This window comes from Rhinolophus ferrumequinum, chromosome 15 (assembly GCF_004115265.2).
Source record: "Rhinolophus ferrumequinum isolate MPI-CBG mRhiFer1 chromosome 15, mRhiFer1_v1.p, whole genome shotgun sequence".
NCBI lineage: Eukaryota > Metazoa > Chordata > Mammalia > Chiroptera > Rhinolophidae > Rhinolophus > Rhinolophus ferrumequinum.
The window spans coordinates 45830351-45851423 of NC_046298.1; the positions used below are offsets into that span (position 1 = coordinate 45830351).

Genomic DNA, 21073 nt, shown 5'->3' on the forward strand with positions numbered 1-21073 from the left:
GCTAATGGCTCACTGGTTACAGCTGACGGCCAACTAGCCACAGCTGCTGGCCACTTGATCACAGTTGATGACCATTTACTACCTGAGCCAGCACCTTTCTATGTGAGGCCGAGAGCCTGGAAACTGCTTTTTGGGGCTCTGTCCCCACAGGGGATTTGGGTGCAGTGAGAAGGATGGGGAACAGGGGGAGGTCCTATTCCCTGGAGGGTGTTCATTTTGTGATGAACCATTGAGTTGTTCCTGGGGGGGCTCTTCTCTGTATGTGTCTCGTATTTGCCCCCCACCCCAATGTTTCAAGAAACCCAACCTGGGCCTAAGGAGGCACCACCTCTCCTGCTTTCCCACCACTTCTGCCACCACCGCCCCCAGTTAAAAATAACGTGTGAAATCAGGTGCATGTCTCTTCTCTCATGAAATCCTCACCATCGCCGAGGGTGGACGTCCCCAGGCTGGCACTTCTCACTCCGTGTCTCCTACACACCCCGATTGCTGGGAGCAGAACCTACACAAGCAAAGCCCCAGAGGCCAGAAGATCCTGCCATGCTCTGGAGCAATGACAAATGTGGTCCCAGGAGACAGCGGTGATGAAGAAACCCTTCCTGGCACCCAGACAGCTGCGATGAAGGGGTGTTTATCCCTTTCTAAACCTGCGCCTGCCTTTCTGCACTTTCTCCCCAACAAATCCCACTGTGCAGAGAGTCACAGCCTCAGTTTCCCAGGCGTCCTGCCAGCCGGGCTCCTTTGACGTCCTCCATGTGCACTAACACACAGAATCCTCACGTCCACTGCCCGGGTCCCCTCTGCCCAGTCCCCTGAGACCCCACCTCCAGTAGGGAAAGAGTGACATCCCACCCCACCTGTGCGTCACCCATCACAGCTGCTGTCACAGGGAAATCCAGGCTCCAGGACACTTGTGTCCCCACTGGACAGTGACTCTCGGGGCAGCATCCAGGGCTAGTGTGAGACTTTGTGAGCAGAGAGGGGATGCCCACCGTGTGGACGTTGAAGCAGGAAAGGCAATTGGCCTCCTCCACCCCCTGCAGCTCCCCCACCCCCCATGTCCCTGAGCCCCACCCCTGGCTGGACCCACCTCCACAGACATCTACAGCTTGTGACGAGAGGGTTTGGCCAGAAGGAACCTGTTTTAACTTTGCAGAAAATGACCTCAGGGGGAAGGGCATGACAGGGAGGCAGGGGATGGACGTGGGGCCTGCATGGGGTGTGATTTGGGCTTCTCTCACCTTCCCTGACCTCCGGCCCCCAGAGGTGAATGTGGGGGTCGATGGTTGACCTCCAAGGGCTGTCCCACCTGACAGTGTCTGAGAGTGGAGTTTCTCCTCCGACAAACGTCACTGTCCTGACCTCACCTCTTCTTCCTCTGGAGCCTTCTCTAAATCTTGCACTTTTACTTCTAATTTCTGAGAGACAAATCTTGAGAAACAGACTTTTCCAGAGGGATCCTGGCAGTGCCAAGCCCAGACATGCTTCGGGCCCTGCTCTGGGGCCAGAGGGCGTTCAGGAAGGATTACAAAGGCAGGTGTCCAGGATCTGTGGACCCTGGGGTGTCCATGTGCTCTGTGCAGGGGGTGGCGGACGAGCTCCATCTCTGAGGTTCCTCTTCTGTGAACCAGGAGGCCCCACACTCCGCCCCAGCTTCTGTGGTTTCCCTCCAGGTCCCCTCCCACTGCCTTCCTTCTCTTTTCTCCCACAGGAGCCCAGAAACCCTCCATGTCAGAGATGCTGCTGCTGCTTCTGTCCCTGCTGTGGGCAGGTGAGTGGTCAAGGGGAGGGGGCAGGGTGGGGGCTCTGCTGACCCTCCTTTCCCCACAGGGTCCCTGGCTCAGGATAAAGGATTCTGGCTGAGAGTGCAGGAGTCTGTGACGGTGCAGGAGGGCCTGTGTGTCTTTGTCCCCTGCACTGTCTATTATCCCGAGAACTCCTGGAAGGACTCTGACCCCGCTCACGGCTACTGGTTCCAGGAAGGGGCCAGTACACACAGAGATGCTCCTGTGGCCACAAACAATCCAGATCGTAAAGTGCAGGGGGAGACCCAGGGCCGATTCCACCTCCTTGGGGTCCTTGGGGACCCTCGGAACTACAACTGCTCCCTGGACATCAGAGACGCCAAGAGGAGGGATGATGGAAAATACTTTTTTCGGGTGGAGAGAGGAAATGTGTTATGGAATTACAAACGTAACTTCCTCTCTGTGCATGTGACAGGTAAGGAATGGGCTCTAGGAGAAGCCACAAGGGAAGGACATGGGGGTTCAGGACAGGGCTGGGATGCACCCCCTCCTGGGAGGGTGCGGGGGGTCCAGCGTGTCTGGTCTCAGAGGGAGGAGCTGGACCAAAGCCCGAGGCGTCTCTCAGGGCCGCACCTGGGACCCTCCCTCCTGATCCCGTGTCTCCCCCTTCTCACCAGCCCTGACCCTCAGGCCCCACATCTCCTTCCCGGGCTCCCTGGAGTCTGGCCGCCCCAGGAACCTGACCTGCTCTGTGCCCTGGGCCTGTGAGCGGGGCACGCCCCCCATCTTCTCCTGGACCTCAGCTGCCCTCGCCACCCTGGGCCCCAGGACCCTCCTCTCCTCCATGATCACCCTCACCCCGCGGCCCCAGGACCACGGCACTAACCTCACCTGTCAGGTGAAGTTCCCTGCAGCCGATGTGACCGTGGAGAGAACCATCCAGCTCAACGTCACCTGTGAGAGCTGGGCCAGGAAGCCGGGGTCTCTGGTGGGGTCCTGAGGGCAGCGGGGATGGGGTCAGGGCCTCGGACACTGGGTGCTGGGTCCTGAATCTGGTCTGGGAGGGGGTCAGGAGGATGCCTGCCTCCACCTTTCCCCCATGTATGCAGCTCCATTGACTTGGATCCACCATGTCTTTCTGTCCCAGACTCTCCACAGAACTTGACCGTAACTGTCTTCCAAGGAAATGGCACAGGTAGGAGGAGCCTGTCATGGGCTGTAGGGAGCAGGGCCTCCTCCACTTTAGGGCCTGACTGGGTCCTGCCTCATCCTGTCTCACCCCAGTGGCCACAGACCTTCTGTGAGAAGGTGTCCCCGTCGGACCCTCATCCCCCATTGATTCTCCCCTTGTCCCTTGGCTGCACCAGGAGAACAGGGCACCATCTACTAGAGGAGCCCAGCTGAGGTCCCTCATCATCCAGCTCCTCACGACTCCTCCTTCCCTTTGATAGTCTGTAACTTACATTTTTTTGAACAGGTGATATAGTCACAATGCCAAAAATTCAAACTGCACAGTAGAGTCTGTCTTTAGATGCCCAGTCCTCTCTCTGGAAGTGATCAGTGTCCACACGCTGCTCTGAGCCTGGGTTTGTGCACTTAAAGAATAAGGGGTCCTTTGATATCAGTAGGACAGACGTCCTCACTGCTCTCTGTGCCTGTGAGCTGTTCCCCTTCCTGGATGGACTCCGGTTGTGTACACAATCTTCAGTGGAGAACCATGGCATTAAGTTTTTGTCTGAATGATATTCCATTTATAGACGTATCATCTTTTGTTCATTTATTGATGAGTTGATGGACGTTTGAGTTGTTTCCACTTTTTGGCTGAGCTGCTAAAAACATTGGTGTACAAGTTTTTCTTTGAACATATGTTTTCTGTTTTCTTGGGCATAGACTTGGGAGTGGAATTGCTGGGTCAAATAGTAGTTTCTATAGTCATCTTTCTGAGGACAAACCAGACTGTTTTCCACAGTGGCAGCATTATTTTACATTCCCACCAGTAATGTATGAGGGTGTCAATTTCTCCACCCAATTACCAACATTGTAGTTTTCCTTTAAAAAATTATAGGCTATTAGTGAGTGTGAAGGAGTATTACACTGTGGATTTGATTTGCATTCATGTAATGATAAGGATGTCATTCATTTTTTTCATGGATTTATAAGCCATCTGTATGTATTCTTTGGAGAATTTTTGTCAAGTCCTTCGCCCATTTTTTAATTGGGTGATTGGCTTTGTGTTCTTTAGTTGTAAGAGTTCTTTGTATATGCTGGATACTAATCCTTATCAGATCTCTGATTAGCAAATATTTTCTCCCATTAAGTGGGTTGACTTTTCACTGTCTCCATAGTGTCAATTGATAAACAGAATGTTTCATTTCATGAGGTCCAACTTGTGCATTTTTTTCTGAATCCAAGTGCTGGAAGGTCAGGGCAGTGGGTGAAGTGAGGGCATGGGTGGTCCCACAACCAGTGTTGCAGGAAGGCCTGGAGGACAACGCCCAGAGTCCTACTGGGAGAGGAAGATACACGGGATTGCAGTTGAGGAGGTGAACCTGTCTTTGTCTAGTTCCTACAGGGAAAGCAGGGCCTGGGGCACAGGTGGTGCTGGTGGCCATCGGGAACATGGCTGTCAAGACCCTGCTCCTCCTTCTCTGCCTCATCGTCCTCATGTGAGCTCTGCCCAGGGAGAGGGGAGGCATGGGGAGGGCAGGGGGCATGTGGCTGAGTCCCAGAATCAGGGCTGGAGGGACCCCAATGAGTTACGGGCAGGGCTGGCAGGAGGTGAAGGGTTGGTGGGTGAGGATTCCACACGGGCAGCCATCATGTGTGCCCCAGCCAGCAAGTGTCCAGAATGGAGGTACTGCTGTGCTCAAGGTGGTCTGTGTAGCTAGACCTGACTCTCCCACCTCTGTCTCCCCTCCATATCCTGAACAGGGAACAAGGGGCTGGGTCTGCTGCCTAGGGTCTGCTGCCCACTGCACCCTGATCCAACCAGGCTGGTTTCTTCTTTCAGAGTGAGGTACCACAGGAGGAAAGGGACCAGGACCACAAGGGGCATGGAGGATGCAAACACCATCCTGAGTTCATTAATGTCTCAGGTGAGTGTTGCGAGAGTCTCACCAGCCAACATCCCACAGACACCTCCTTCAGGATGACCCCCAGGATGTTTCTGCTTAACTTGGGCAAAGCTGAGCTGCCACTTTCCTTCCTCCCCAAACCCACTTCTCTGCTGAGTTCTTTGTCATATGGATGACATGGGTCCCACCTCTACAGGTGGGGTTCTCCACTTTGCCCTCCTTTCCTTCTCTCCAATCCAATGAATCACTAAGTCTTTTTCATGTTTCCTCCTAATCACAGCTCATCATAATACCTGTCTCTTTCCCATCCTCACCCTGATCATTCCTGCCTCTTCGTCTTTTCCTTGTGTCTGTGAACCCACCAACCTCCTGCCTCCATCTCACTCTTCAGCACAGGCCTCCAGACAGTGTTTCCGAGACCATGTCATTTGCTTCCTGAAAAGTATGACAGCGACGTTTCCTCTCCAGGGCCAGAGACCCAGGTGCAGACGCCTCTGGCTGGATTGGAGGGTCTGCTGTGGTCTGTCCCCTGCTGGACTCCCTACCAGATTCCACCACTCCCTGCATCCCACACCATCTCCACACTCAGCCAGGCCCTTTTTGTGACTCTGGGACTTTGCACGTGCAGTTCCTTCTCCTGAAATGCCCTTCCCTCCTCATTCCTACATCTCCAAGTGCTGATCATGCTTCAGGCTCAGTTAAAAGTCACTCCAGTGGACGTATGTGCGTGCGTGCGCGTGTGTGTGTGTGTGTGTGTAATTCTTGTATGGTTTTGAGCAAAGTAAAATCCAGTCATCTATTAATAGACTCCTTCAGCAAGTCTAACTGAATACCTATGATGCGCCAGCATTGTTGTAGGTGCCAGAAATGCAACAGTGCCCATGGCATCAAGACTCTGTCATCAAGAAGCTGTCATTCTGGAGACAAGAGGATAGATATACAAACAAATGAATAAAAATGTTCTGGCATGTTGGATGGTGATATGTGTTGGTGCAGGAATCACCTACGGGAAGAATCAGGTGACACATTGAGGGACAATTTCCTACACCTGAGAGTGTGAAGAGTGATGTTTGAGCACAGACTCTAAGACAGCGAGAAAGCAGATCCTATGTTTGCCTAACGAAGATTACCCAGGAAGATGGAAAGGCAGTGTCACAGCTCTGAGGCAGAAGCAGCCTGGCATGTTGTGGGACAAGTGGTGTTGTGACAGCACAGGGAGGTTGGGAGGGTGGCCCCTCATGTCCAACCCAGGTGAGGTCTTGCAGGAAATGCAGGAATCTGGGAGACTTTGAGGAGAGAGAGACATGGCAGGACGTCCCGTGTAACAGGATCCCCATGGCTGCTCCCATCACAATAGACCAGAGTGGGTCCACGGCAGCGAACAGAGAGAGGGCATCCAGGGCAGGAGGTGATGGTGGTAAACCAGGGAAGTGGAGTGGAGGACGAGGTTTAACTTCTGCGTATATTTCGAAGGTGAAGTTGACTGAATTTCCTATTGGATGTGAGGATTGAGAGAAAGAGACGAGCAGGGACGGCGCCCAAATGTTTCTCCTGAGCACCTGGCAGGATGGGGATGTGTTTCATGGATGTGGGAGGGTTTGGAAGGAGATGTTCATTCTGAGCAGCCACTTGATAGCGACTGGGGATGTCAGCGAGAGAGCTGGATATGAGGAGAGGGCTCCAGACTGGAGACGTGAACGCGTGCAGCCAGTGTAGGTGATGACACCTGCTGAGGTAAGAAGAGGTCTGATAGCACATGGAGAAGAGAAGGCACAGGAAATGCATTGTGACTGGTGATCCTGACGACAGTTGTTTCATGGTTGGTGGGAAAGGTGTGAAGATGAGACGGAGTTGAATCAGGAGAGAACTGGAGGAGGGGGTGGGAAGAGTGGTTACAGAGAAGCCTTTGAGGAACTTGGCTGCAAAGAGGGACAGAGGAAAGGGGCTAGTGAAGGAGGACTTGCTGTGGTGCGTCCCCATATTCCCCCAGCAGTGCTCACTGAATTCCCACCTGTACTGGTTCGTGGGGCCACTACCACACATTACCACGTACTCAGTGTCTTGAAAAAAGGAAATTTATTTTCTCAGTTCTGGGGGCTAGAAATCTGCAGGGAGGAAAATTATCTTCTCCCTCTTCCCTTCTATGTTCTCAACTGAGACCCTTGCAACAAAGAAAACTTAGGTGCCACATCTTGGGGGAATGTGTCCTGAAGCCCATCATCTGAAATCAATTTTACCGGCAGCACTCAGGAGTTGGTTGGGACTCACTCACTCCAGAAGCCACATCTTGCCTCTTCCAGGTGCTGTGGCTGCCGGCTTTCTCTGGCTTGTGGCTGCGTGACTGCCCTCTGTCTCTGTGGTCACATTGCCTCATTCTGCTCTGTGTACACATTCACCACTGCTTCTCACTTAAAGGACACTTGTGACTAGACTCAGGGGCCAACCCTGATTACCTTGGATGATCTCCACATTAAGATCCTTACCTTAATCCCGTCTGAACAGACCCTTTTTCTTTATCAGGTAACATTTGCAGGTACCAGGTACTAACACCTGGATATCTTTGGGTGGCCATTTTTCAACCCACTGGACTGCTCATGTGAACTTTTGTCCCCCTGAACGTCCCCATCTGGCCTCCAGACCTTGTTTACTCTGCTTTTCCATGTCCAGATAATCAGTGGGTCATCTCATGAGTGATACATGTTTTAGGGAACAGTAGATTGCTCTTCTGTAAAAGCCGATGTTAAGAGTGCAAAAAGAAAAATTTAAATCTGGGAGAAAAAAATCTGCAATGTATCCTTGATGAATGACTTGTATCCAAATATATCAAGGACTCTCAAACAAAACAATAAGTGAACAAACAAGCAAGTAAAATCAATTGTGTAAAAAAAAAAAATCTCACTCAACAACAAAAACCAGACAACCCTATTTAAAAATTGGCAAAGAACTTTACTAGACATTTCCTTGAGCTTATACAAAAAGCACATATGCATGAAAATATGCTAAACATCACTAATATTAGGGAAATGCAAATTACAGCCATACAATGAGGTACACCACCCATTATTCTGTAAGATGGTTATTATTTAAAAAGAAACTAAAACAGTAAAGTGTTGGTGACATAGTGAAGGAAGTAGAATTCTATGCTTTGCTGTTAAGGTTGCAAAATTGCATCTGCTGTGATGTTCCTCAAAACATTAAAAATAGAACTACCATATGATCCAGTAATTTCACGTCTGGGTATATTCCCAAAGAATAGAGAGCAGGAACTTGAATAGATATTTATATGCCCCTTTTCATAGCAGCATGACTCACAATAAGTAGAAGGTACTTGCAACCTACGGGCCCATCAACAGAGGAACAGAAGGACTAAGAGGTGAACACATACAGTGGAATATTATTCAACCTTCAAAAGGAAGGGAATTCTGACAAATGTTACAATACGAATTGAAGATGCTATGCAAAGTGCAAAAGCCAGTCACAAAAGGACAAATACTCTAGGAGTCCACTTATGTGAAGTCCCTAGAGAAGGCAAATTTATTGACACAGAAAATAGAATGGTGGTTGCCTGGGTCTGGCCCAGCAGGATGCAGGGTTTTTCTTTTCATGGGCACAGAGTTTCAGTTTGAGAAAAATGAAAAAAGTTCTTGAGAAAGAGGGTGTGATGGTCGCATAACTATGTGAATGTACTGAATGCCACAGACCCAGACAAAAATGGTTAAAATGATGAAGTATTTGTTGTGTATATTTTACCATAATAATAATAAAAAAAGCCAAGGATTTAATCAGCAAATTCCCCAAAGAAGAAAAATAATGGCAACTAAGCCCATGAAAACATGCTCTACCTCACTTGTTAGGAAATCACAGATTGAAACCATGATGAGATACAATGGAATACAACTTAGTAATAAGACATTACGCACTACGGATACATACAACTTGGATCAATTTCAAAAATATTGTGCTGAGAGAATATAGACACAGATGACTACATTTCTAGAACTTCTCCTATAGACAGAATTAATTCACCATGATGGAGAGTATATCAGTGCTTCCTTGAGACTGGAGACGGACGTGGTGAACTACAAAGATGTGGGAAAAACTCTTTGGGGTGATGGAAATGTTTTATATCCTGATTGTGGAGGTCTACATTTGTTAAAATTCATAGAAATGCATGCTTCAAGTGGCTACATTTTATTTTATGTAAATTATAAAGTTCTTTGAAGAAACACAGTGAGAAGTCACAGAAGCTTCCCGTCTATGGACTTGGTAAAACTTTCTTTATTATATATCCACTTGTGTTGGGTTTTCTATTTTGTGCTACATTCTTCCTTTTTTTTTTTTAACAACCTAGAACACGATATCATTTTGCTTATTGGATACTCAATTCCTTATACATCAAATAAGGGTGCAAAAATCTCTTTATGTTAGTAAGACTGAAGGGTCATATATCTAGAAACTACTATGTTTGAAAGATTTTACAAATACATCATGGCAAATATTTTTATGTCACTGGGGTCAAGAATTTGCCAGATGCATACTACACAGAGTGAGATGGAAAACCACGTGAGTTGAACCTAAAATTTTCATTGTTGCTGCATATCCATTCATGTTTTCCAGAAATATATTCTGAGCCACATTTAAATGGGAGAAGTGGATTTTTTTCAACAACTCTTGCTTATTTTTATTTTATGTATAAATTAGACCCTTCAGAGCCCCACAAAGCATTTGAGGTGATTTGTAATTTTATAGCCTCCTAAGGTAGCAATTTTTTTTAAGGCGGAACAGAAATCACCTAGGAAAAATCACATAATTGTACCAGGAAGCTAGAATGACAGTTTCTGAAATTAAGTACTAAATATAACCCTCAGATTCCTTGCACCCAATGCAACAAGGGAAATGTAAAAAAATATATAAAAAATCTTTTTATTTTTAATTGGGGAATATTGGGGAACAGTGTGTTTTTCCAGGACCCATCAGCTTCAAGTCAAGTCGTTGTTTTCAATCTAGTTGCAGAGGGTGCAGCTCACAGGCGCATGTGGGAATCGAACCGGCGGCCTTGCTGTTATGAGCACTGCACTCTAACCACTGAGCAAACCTGCTGCCCGAAATGTGAAATCTTATTGTCTGATAAAAGAAAGTATGTAGTTTATTTGAAAAGGCAAATATTTTCTTATTGCTAAAGGCTGGGAGAAACATATTCCATATGGAAAGCACATTGCATAACATAAAGAGAAATGCCTTTAAAGCACTTATTTACCCCCAACTTTGTTGTGGACTGCCTGGAAAACTTGAAGCAGATGTGTCATATGACAGGAAATACTAATGTGTGTGATGAGGAAGTAAAACAATCTCTCCAGTTGAAACAGCACAGAATGGTGTGAATCACAGAAAATTTCCTGTGCACTGGCTCATAGAACATGTGTTCTCTCTTTGTTTTTACATGAAGATGCTACACGGTTTTTATTTTAGAGATGCCATTGAAATGTCACGAATCAGCATATGAGCTGTAAAAACAAAACTCATACTCATAATATTAGAAAATACCCAGTATGCTAGCAGGATACATGGTAAACTCACCAACGACTGCAGGCTCTAAAGCCATGTCATAAAGCAGTGGCTGTATTTGGGGAGGAAGTGACGTCCACGAGTGGGGAGAATCTCAGTGGCATAGAACAGTCATATCCCTTCTGGTCTCCGGCCAACCAACATTTAGATGCTCACTGAGCATCTAGTGGATGGATGGACCTGCCTTCACTTCACCTGGGACCCCCTTAATTCTTCTGTCCCTGGTGCTCACACAAACCCTAAGGAATCCTACACCTTGCAGGACTGACAACCTGAGGGTCTGGATGAGACTGTGACCCTCCAGGTCAAGGCAACAGTTGAAGGGCTCTCTGGTGTAGACAACACTGCTCAGAAAAGCCCCACAGATGGGAATACTTTAGGAGACTCACGTGTCCTCAGAATTCCTGGTTCAGGCTCCAGTGCTGGAGGGAAGCCCTTGAGATGGGGCAGGACCTGAGGTCTGCTCCCTGTCTGCGCCTCTCTGGGCGGGTGTCCAGGTCTCTGGACTGTGGGGTGTCCATCTGCTCTGTGCAGAAGGGGGATGAGCTGCGGCTCTGAGGTTCCTCTTCTGTGAACCCGGGGGCCCCAGACTCCGCCCCAGATTCTGTGGTTTCCCCCCAGCTCCCGTCCCCTGGCCTTCCTTCTCTTTTCTCCCACAAACCCTCCATGTTAGAGATGCTGCCGCTGCTTCTGTCCCTGCTGTGGGCAGGTGAGTGGTCAAGGGGAGGGGGCAGGGTGGGGGCTCTGCTGACCCTCCTTTCCCCACAGGGTCCCTGGCTCAGGATGAAAGATTCTGGCTGAGAGTGCAGGAGTCTGTGACAGTGCAGGAGGGCCTGTGTGTCTCCGTGCGCTGCTCCTTCTCATACCCCAGTCCCTACTTGACTTATCCTCGCCCTACTTATGGCTACTGGTTCCGGGAACGGGGCAATAAATACCAAGAGGATCCTGTGGCCACAAACAAGCAATATTACAAAGTGCAGGAGGAGACCCAGGGCCGATTCCACCTCCTTGGGGACCCTCAGAACTACAACTGCTCCCTGGACATCAGAGATGCCAAAAGGAGGGATGAAGGAAAATACTGTTTCTGGGTAGAGAGAGAAAATATGTTATGGAGTTACACATCTAACTTGCTCTCCGTGCATGTCACCGGTAAGGAACGGACTCTAACAGAGGCCACAAGGGAAGTACACGGGGGTTCGGGACAGGGCTGGGATGGACCCCCCTCCTGGGAGGGTGCGTGCGGGGGGTCCAGTGTGTCTGGTCTCAGAGGGAGGAGCTGGACCAAAGCCCGAGACGTCTCTCGGGGCCGCACCTGGGACCCTCCCTCCTGATCCCGTGTCTCCCCCTTCACCAGCCCTGACCCTCAGACCCCATATCTCCTTCCCGGGCTCCCTGGAGTGTGGCCGCCCCAGGAACCTGACCTGCTCTGTGCCCTGGGCCTGTGAGCGGGGCACGCCCCCCATCTTCTCCTGGACCTCAGCTTCCCTCGCCTCCCTGGGCCCCAGGACCCTCCTCTCCTCCATGATCACCCTCACCCCACGGCCCCAGGACCACGGCACTAACCTCACCTGTCAGGTGAAGTTCCCTGCAGTTGATGTGACCGTGGAGAGAACCATCCAGCTCAACGTCACTTGTAAGAACTGGGCCAGGGTGTGGGGGGACCAGAGGGCCTGGCTGAGTAGGGGACCTAGAGGGCACAAGCCTTGTCCCTCCTGCATTTCTGTGGTTCTGGGTGTGTGGAGGGTGGTACCTACAAGAACCTAACCTCATACCTTCCCACTAAGGAGGGAACTCCTCTCTTCTTGTCCTAGGTGCCTCACAGAATGACAAAATAGGTGCATGCCTAGGAGATGGCTCAGGTAGGAAAGAGCCTCCTGTCCATGTGACACTGGTTGAAGTGGGGTCTCTGCCAGGTGGATTCAGAGCTGGACTTTCAGAGTTCACCTGGCGAGGGTGGGGCCCGATACACGACAAGCCCCCATCGGGTCTTCCCCCATGTTCTTCTACTGCTCTCCTGCTAGGGTGACCCCCCACACCCTCCTCCCTGCCCATCCTAAATGACCTTCCTCCCATCACGAAAGCCGTTGGGCAGTTTTGAGAAGACTTTATTTTTTAGAGCAGTTTTGGGTTTACAGTGAAATGGAGCAGAAGGTAGAGAGACGTCCCCTGCACCCACTGCACCCTCCCTCACACACATTGCTTCCCCACTGTAAACACCCCTCAGCAGAGGGGCATTTATTACAATCGATGAAGCTGCAGTGACATGTCCATTCTCACCCAGATCCATCGTTTGCATGAGGGCTCACTCTTGGTGTTGGACATTCTGTGGGTTGTCACGCACAACAGTCTCACTGCTCCAAAAACCCCTCGGGGCTGTTTTTTGACTGTCAATCCCCCGGCCCTCAGCCTGATCTGTCTGTGGAGCCCCGAGTTTCCCCCACTGCCCTGTTGCATTGGTGATTGCATTCGGTCATCCCACCCCCTTAGAGAGTGACCCTGTTAGGGCTTTCCCAGCAGTGCCCATCAGACTGCTGACAAGTGACACCCAGAGACACACCCCTGACCCCAGGTGTTGGGCTCCCAGGAGGCCTGGCCAGACAGGACCAGGAGAGCTGTCTGGGTCTCGCCTGAAGGGCTGAGAACCTCCCTATTCTCACCCCCTTCTGGAGGCACAAAAGACCATATTTGATCGTGAGTGACTGGTCCGGTGGAGGCCAGGAGAGGTGATTCTGACACCTTTCCAGGAAGGGATAAGGGATGAGGCCTCTTAGCATCCCGCGGTGGGATGTGTGTGTGTGTGTGTGTGTGTGTGTAATGCCATGGGACCCTGAGCCTCAAGGTCCTGTTTGCAGCCAGGTCTGGGGTCTGCTGCAGGGAGACCCTAGATGGAGAAGAACCTGGAAGAGATGGCATTTGCTGGACAGGAGTTGGATAGGAGCTGTCACATAGACCTTGTCCTTCATCCTGCAGTTCTGGAGAACGCTGAGCTCCTACGACTAGTAGGAGAACTGAGGGGCTGAATCCTGGATGGGAGGAGAGGGGCACCCCTCCTTTCATGCTGGAGAAGAGGGGACCTTTTATGCCCACTCATCAAGATTGGAGTTCACCCAAGTCTCTCTTGTCTGCAGGAGAAGCGGGGACCAGGGCAGGAGTGGTTCTGGGGGCCGTCACAGGAGCCGGTGTCACTGCACTACTTGCTCTCTGCCTCTTCCTCATCTACTTCATGTGAGCTGGGTCAGGTGTGGGCCAGAGGTGGAGAAGAGGGACCTGGGGGTTGGGAAGGCCTGGAGTGGGGCCGGGGATGGAGTGGTGGTGAGAGTCCAGCCAGTAGCCAGCCCTGGTTCCAGATGTCCAGGAACCTGGGGCAGGGAGTGGCCTTGTTACAAAGGCTTATTACGAAGCCACTTGGACTTGCCCCACCCGTGACCTGCCCTAGTCACTCACTCCAGCTTCAAAGAGTGTCAAAGACCCTGGTGCCTCCTGCCAGAGTGAAGACCCACAGGAAGAAAGCAGCCAGGACAGCAGTGGGTGTGGACGACATCCATCCTGCCGGCGGGCTGGCTTCCCTGGTGAGTGATGTGGGCAGCCTGTCATGCAGCCTGGCTCCCGCATTTCCTGGGCGGTCCACAGTCTCGCTCCATTCAGGGTGTCCACAAATGCACTCCTCACGGTCCCATTTTTTTTGTGTGTGGAAAATGTAGATTGCATTAATATTCAGGTATGTCAGGCCAACAGGTTGGGAGACATTTGACACCGTTGGTCCCTCACAGTTCCCAAGAGGAGGGGGAAACGTCACACCTTTCAAGGCCACGTGGGGCAGCACCAGGCTTGGTCAGGAGGCTGAGGGAGTGAGGAGAAAACGTGTGTGTCCAGGAGCCTTAATGCTGGTTTCCATGGGGAAGGGAAGGCGAGGCCGGGGAAGCAGGCTTAGGACTGGCTACTTTGAATAATTCCGTGGGGCTCTGGGGTGTGGCGGCTGTCTCTGTTGTCTGGGACCTGACCCTGGCGTGACTAGGGCAGGAGGAGAACGGTGTGGAGTGTAAGAGCTCCATAAAGGAGGCGGTTGTGGTGTGCGCTCTGCACTGATCGCTTTGCATAGGAAAGGCAAGCTCGCGGCAAGTCCTTCACTCTCTGTAGCAATCGCCTGTTCCTGGCAGGCGCGGTCCCCCTGGGGTTAGCCCCAGACGGCAGAACATCGGAAGTACAGGGTTCACACATACTGTTTCTGGGTTTTCCGTCGCACTGATGGCACCGTTGTCCCTGCCATCCAACCAGAGACCTGGCCATGTCCCATCACCTCTTCCTGCACCATTATACTGCAAAGCGTGTCTGTGCTTCTTCTGAACTCAGCTCCATAGAACCGTTCTCTCTGAGCTGAGCTCCCCTCGTCGTGTTTACCCTGCTGCAGCCCCCCTGTCTCTCCTCCCTGGCACGTGAGCCTTACCTCCACAAAAGATCACCATCTCACCCACGTCTGAAATGCTTTTTCATGCTGCCAAACCATGAGCACCCGACAACGTGATCTGGCATTTGGGACGGGAAAACCAGAGTCACCTCCAACGCGTCACACCTCCCACACTGGCCTGCTCACTTGCCTAGAGCAGAGTGTTTTCATCTTAAGCTTTTCACACCTCAGCATCGTTGCTTGGCTCTCCTCTCCTCCTCACATGCCTACGTCCGCCTGCCCTGTTCCCGCTCCTCCTCCGAGCTCGGACTTTTCATTCATTCGTTTAGCTCTGGCCACTGTACACACCACTGTGAGGTTTCTGAGCACATGACCAGCAATCGCCCACGCATTTATCCTTTCCTCCAGCAAATACCTCCCACTTGTCAATTGTTCAGTGTGGCTGGGTAGTAGCTGTATTTTCACACATTCTTCCGTTACAAATGTAAAATATCCCTCCTGGAAACTCTCTCCTCGCCTGTCAGATGGCCTCCTTCTCCCTGTGTCCTCACGTGGCTGTGTCTCTGTGCCCACGCATCCCTAGTGCTCCCTCTTCTTATAAGGACTTAAGTCATTGTGGGTCCCACCCGAATGGGACCCACACTTACACTTCATTCTCTCTTTAAAGGTCCCGTCTCCAAAAATAGCCCCACTGGGGGGTTAGAGCTTCAACATATGAATGATGGACAATTCAGTCCGTAAGACAGACTTAGTTCGGGGTACTAATGATGGCCCTCCTGTGAAGCAGTTGGGATCTGGATACACTTTGAAGGTGGAGCCAATGGGATTTGCCCGTGGAGTGACAGGTACACCCGGGGTATAAGACAGCTCGCTGCCTTTACCTCACAGGTGTCATAGATGTCGAAGATGACTCCATGGATGTCACAGATATTGTAGATGTCCAGAGACTGTCAGAGACTTCCATAAATGTCCATAGATACCAATAAGGTCTCCGATGTGTTTGCCCTGAGCAACTGAAAGAACTCAATTGACAATCCCTGAACTTGCCAACCCTGCAGGAGGAGTATATTTTTAAGAGGGGATCAAACTTTGTTTTGGTTACTATAAGTCTGAGGTACTTCTGAGATGTCGAAGTGAAGATGACAAGTAGAGGGCCAGAGCCTGGAGCTCAGGAGAGGGGTCCAGGTGGGAGACACAGAGACTTGGGGGTCTTCCACATCAAGGTCTGAGAGAAGATGAAACCACAAAGAGAAGGGGTCTGCAGGCAGAGCCCTGGGACCCTCCAGCATTTAGAGTCAAGGAGATAGTGTGGAAACAGCAAGAAGACCACTGAAGAAAAATAAATGACCAAGAGAATGTAGAGTTAGGTCCTGGTGGCCCAGGAGTGATGGAACTTCAGGGAGGCGAGAGTGCTCATTTTTATCGTGCTAATAAGTCCAGTAAGCTAGGATCTGAAATATGACCACTTCAATTTAGCTAAGTGGTATTGCAGCTGATCTCAACAAAAGCAGATCTACTAGCCTGGTGGAGGCAGATATCTTTATTGGAAGGAGTTCAAGAGTGAATGGAAGGAGAGACAGTGTAAAGACTCTCTTGAGAAATGTTACCATAAATCTAGAGTTGAGAAATGAGTCTGCAGCGGGAAATGTTTGTATTCCTCAATCCCTTGGAATTTCCCTGGTGACAGAAGTGTCTTTTGTTCTAATGAGGTGACTCATGGTGGATTCTTGGATCTGGTCTGGGCGCCAGGAAGACCAAGCCAAAATTAGAAGCTTAGAAGTTTCAGCCCTGTCCTCCATGACCCATCCAGAGAGGGGAGAGAAGCTAGAAATGGAATTAATGATAGATCATGCTTCCATGATGAAGTGTCCATGCAAATCCCCAGAGTTTGGGGTTCAGGGAGCTTCCAAGTGGGTGAATGGGGGGACAGAGCCGGGAGTGCAGTTTCCAGGCTGTCGCCCTCATGTGGAAAGGTGCTCACTCGGGTAGTAAATGGCCATCAACTGTGATTGGATGGCCATCAGCTGTAACCAGTGAGCCATTGGCCACTAATATAACTCCTGTGGCTACACTAGCAGCGAAAGATGGGGGCTAGCAAGAAGATGGCAGCCGAGCTAGCAAGCGCAGATTACAGTTAGCACAGCGGATTGCAGTTAGCAAGTGAGGTTGGTTGGCAGAGAAGTGGACGGCAGGTTGTGGGTTGTGTGGTTCCTGCTTCCTGTGTCTCTAACCCAGCCGCCAGAGAAACTATAGTGGTATGACTCCCCTATCTGTGGCTCCGTGGGTGTTCCTTTTTGGCCTCACCATATCCTGCGTTCTTATGTGGGCAGCTGGACCAAAGACCCCGCAGGCCGCCTCGCATGACAAATGGCACAGCGAGCAGGGTGTGGTGCCAGCCAAAACTCTCTGAAAGTGGTGGAGCAGTTTGTGCATGTGAACACTCAGTCTCAGGAAACCAGGAGGAGCAGCTGCCGGAGAGCTGGACCCCCATGGAGGGGTGGGAAGACGTGGACAGTTCCCCAACCAGCATAGGCTGGAGAAGGCAAAGGTCATTGCGGCCTTGTGGGCTGGGAAGTGCTTGCTGAGGCCCTCACCCCCAGGTTGGGGAGAAATTGGAGCCCTTACCCTGCGGAGAGGGCAAACATTATGAGGCTAATGCACAGCCCTGGCGAATGACTATGGACTATGGGGAATGGGCTCCATCCCTAATCTAATAGACCTCTTGACTGTTTGGGAACGTATCACCATGTAGTGGAACTGGCGGATGTTTGCTTTTGTGTCTTGACCAGCCACCATCGAAAATAATGTAAGCACCTTGACTGTGAGTTGCTGTTGTTCCAGCACGATATCCTGAGAGGCCCAGAGAGAGTGGCAGTGCCCTGAGAGGCCCTGGCTGTGCCCGGGGAGACTGACGGTACCCTAAGAAGCCCAGGAAGTCTGGCTGTGCCCAGAAGTACTGGTGGTGCTCTGAGAAACCCTGGCTGTGTCCAGAGAGCTTGGCTGTGTCCAGGGTATTGCATTCACCTCCAGGCTCCTCATACAGGGCCCCTTGCGGAAGACACTTGTAGATTGTGAGGCGAGACCCTGTAGGGTGGAGTGTGGGGACAGAGCCAGGAGAGCAGTTTCCAGGCTCTCGGCCTCACGTGGAAAGGTGCTGGCTCAGGTAGTAAATGGCCATCAACTGTGATTGGATGGCCATCAGCTGTGACTAGTTGGCCGTCAGCTGTAACCAGTGAGTCATTGGCCACTAATATAACTGCTGTGGCTACGCTAGCAGCAAAATGGGGGCTAGCAAGAAGATGGTGGCTGAGCTAGCAAGAAGCGGATTGCAGTTAGCAAGTGAGGTTGGTTGGCAGAGAAGCGGACGGCAGGTTGTGGATCATGTGGATCCTGCTTCCTCTGTCTCTAACCCACCTGCCAGTGAGACTATAGTGGTGTGACTCCTCTATCTGTGGCTCCGTGGGTGTTACTTTTTGTACTCAGCACGTCCTGCGTTCTTATGTGGGGAGCGGGACCAGAGACCCTGCAGTCTGCCTCGCACGACACATGGTGCAGCGAGCAGGGTCTCCCGCATGACAGTGAATACATGGAGGGGCTGGGAGAACGGTGCACTTGGAGAGAACGTGGAAGTTCGCTTCTTCTCACACATCTTGCCCTGTGAATCTCTTCCATCCGGATGGTCATCTGTATCCTTTATCACATCCTTTTATTATAAGCTGGCGCACAGTAAGTAAACTGTTTTCCTGAGTTCTGTGAGTCACTCTAGCAAATTAATTGAACCTGAGGAGTGGGACGTGGGAACTTCCAAGTTATAGTCCGTCGGTCAGAAACACAGGTGACTTCCGATTGGTGTCTGAAGTCACAGGGGGCAGGAGGGTGGTGTCTTATGGGACCAAGCCCTTAACCTGTGGGATCTGACACTATCTCCAAGTAGATAGTAGCAGAATTGAGTTAAATTGTAGGACACCCAGCTGGTGTCACAGAATTGGTTGGTGATGGGACAAAACCCCACAAACCTTGTGTCAGAAGTATTGTGAGTGTGACAGTAATATAAGAGTAAAGGAGACACACAGGAAGAGTAGTTTTTCATAAACATCTTCCTGTGCATCCAGTACCTAGCACATAGGAAACCTTTGAGAGGCCAGGGGTTGAGTTCACGGTCAGTAGATGTGTGACCTTGAGAAGTACTTAATGTGTCTGAGACTTAGTTTCTTTCTTTGTAAAAATAGCAGTATTTTCCACATCGGTCTGTGTGAGTGTTCAGAAGAATTGGAAAGCAACCAACAAGTGCCATATTTGTTGGATAACCGAATAAATGGGACCTTAAGAAATGTTTGCTAAAAGAATGGAAGAACGAGCAAATGTCCTGTCACGATCAAATTCCCTTCAGGGACCTTCTCTGCCTCCTCCCACACACTGCCCAGCTCTGACCCCCTTCTTTGCTTTCCACACAGAGTCACCAGCAGAAGTCCAAGTTAAACAGCCCCGCTGACTCCTCCAGCTCTGCAGGGACCTCCCCTCCCTTGGAGTTGGAGCAGGACCTGCATTATGCCGCCATCAGGTTTCACGGGAGGAATCCTCCTCAGAAGGGCACGCACACGGCATACTCAGAGATCGGGACCCAGTGAGACGCCCACGGGAGCATCAGGCTAAGCCGGAGCACATCCAGATCCTAACAGGAAGGGGGACCCACAGGCTGAGGCTTGCAAACTTAGCGTCCCCACAGGCAATGGGTTTATAAACTACCGCATACAAGTTTCCTGCTATATTGGAGCCATCATAGGCGTTGCCATCAGAGACTCCTGGCATTAAATCCACACTCTTTCACTTTGTAAGAGTGTGACACCTGGTGAGTCACCTACCCCTCCATGTCTCGGTTTCCTGCTTTGTGAATGGGTGTCAGAAGTGCTACCTCACAGGGTGGCTCTAAAGATTAAATAAAAGTACATGTGGTGGAAAACACCTAGCAAACATCCTGGCGCACTGTGAGAGTTTGATACATGCTGGTCCCTTCCCCCGCGAACAGGAAGGTGTTAGTGACATCTCACTCAGAGGCAGGGTATGTGTCCTGTCCTGGGCGCCACATCACATCAGCCTCACTCTCTACCCAAATCCCTTCCGTGGATCCTTTCCCTGACTTGGCCTCCAGCACCGTCTCTCTCCACTCCGACATCTTCCCTTTCCATCCTGCCTGCCTGATTCTAGTCCTGCGATGGGCAAAATCACTTATTAAGATTCATAGAATTTCCTAAAACTCAGTGCTGACCACAGTCAAAATACTGCTCTATCTTCTCAGCCCCAAATAATCTACAAGCTTCTCCACTTGACATTCTAGGTCAGGGCTCAGGAAACTTTTTTGCAAGGGTCCAGATAGCAAATATTCCAGGCTTTGCAAGATATATGGTCTCTGTTGCGACTCTGTTTGCAACGCGAACGCAGCCATAGACAATCTCAAAATACACTGATGTGGCTGTGTTTCAATGAAATTTTATTTACAAGAGCAGGCTGCAGCTTTCTGACCTCTAGTATAGGTTGTTCCTGATGTCACCCAGTCCACTTGTCCATCACCATATCCTAACCCAGCAATCTCTCGAGCCGTTCTCTAAGCACCCCCATCCTAATACATTCCGCTCTGTCTCTGTGCATCCACATCCTTCCTTCAGGCGGGGCCATCACCATGTCGCCATCACGCTTATACCCTCTTAGCCTTCGAAACGAGCTCAAAAATAATATCTGGGTTGAAACGTGGAGCAAAGCAGGCACTCATAATCTTCCTTCTAAAAATCCTAGTATTCTAACTAAATGACAATCAGTTTAAACAAAAACAGCCCCAAATTCTCCTGCAGCTCCGAACGATAACAGGGGTAAAGCATTACACTATCAGTTCATAAAGTGGCCCCTAAGTAAACAAGTGAAAGATCTTGGTGTGGTGGAAGAAAATCCCTGAGGCCTAAACCCCACAGCCCTAAACCTGGAAGGAGTCAGCGGAGTCAGACTTCTGTTTATGATCATGTCAGGCTGGGCAATATGGATCAACCCATGTATTGAAAACATTAAACACTGATGGTGAGATTTCCGAGCCAGACAATATGGCATCGAATCATTGTTTCCTGTTCAACCCCCTCTACTCACAACTATAAACACTGTGGCTGGTGCAAGAGACAACCAAAGAGAATTCTGGAGTGTGGTAAGAAGGTGAGTTTAGGAGTGTGGTTTGGGGACCCCAGGAACAATACAGAGGCAGGGCACCTCAGTCCCCTGACCCAAGAGAGAACAGAAACCCA

At 50.5% G+C, this 21073-nt stretch overlaps 1 protein-coding gene across 4 annotated transcripts; it reads left to right on the top strand.

The window, feature by feature from the left end:
- The first annotated feature begins 1683 nt into the window (after positions 1-1683).
- Positions 1684-19764, top strand: LOC117034419 (myeloid cell surface antigen CD33-like). Of its 4 annotated transcripts, none has more exons than XM_033127298.1 (7): positions 1685-1771; positions 1831-2220; positions 2423-2701; positions 2893-2940; positions 13513-13609; positions 13872-13953; positions 19244-19764. In XM_033127298.1, exons 1-7 carry the CDS (start codon positions 1729-1731, stop codon positions 19415-19417), a joined length of 1113 nt encoding a protein of 370 aa, XP_032983189.1. In that variant the 5' UTR covers positions 1685-1728; the 3' UTR covers positions 19418-19764. The 4 variants fall into 4 exon arrangements, with proteins under 4 accessions (XP_032983188.1, XP_032983189.1, XP_032983187.1 ...); XM_033127296.1 differs by lacking the exons at positions 13513-13609; positions 13872-13953; positions 19244-19764 and adding exons at positions 4309-4411; positions 4756-4840; positions 5211-5528; XM_033127295.1 differs by lacking the exons at positions 1685-1771; positions 1831-2220; positions 2423-2701; positions 2893-2940 and adding exons at positions 11024-11093; positions 11153-11533; positions 11739-12017; positions 12196-12243.
- The last annotated feature ends 1309 nt before the right edge of the window (positions 19765-21073 follow it).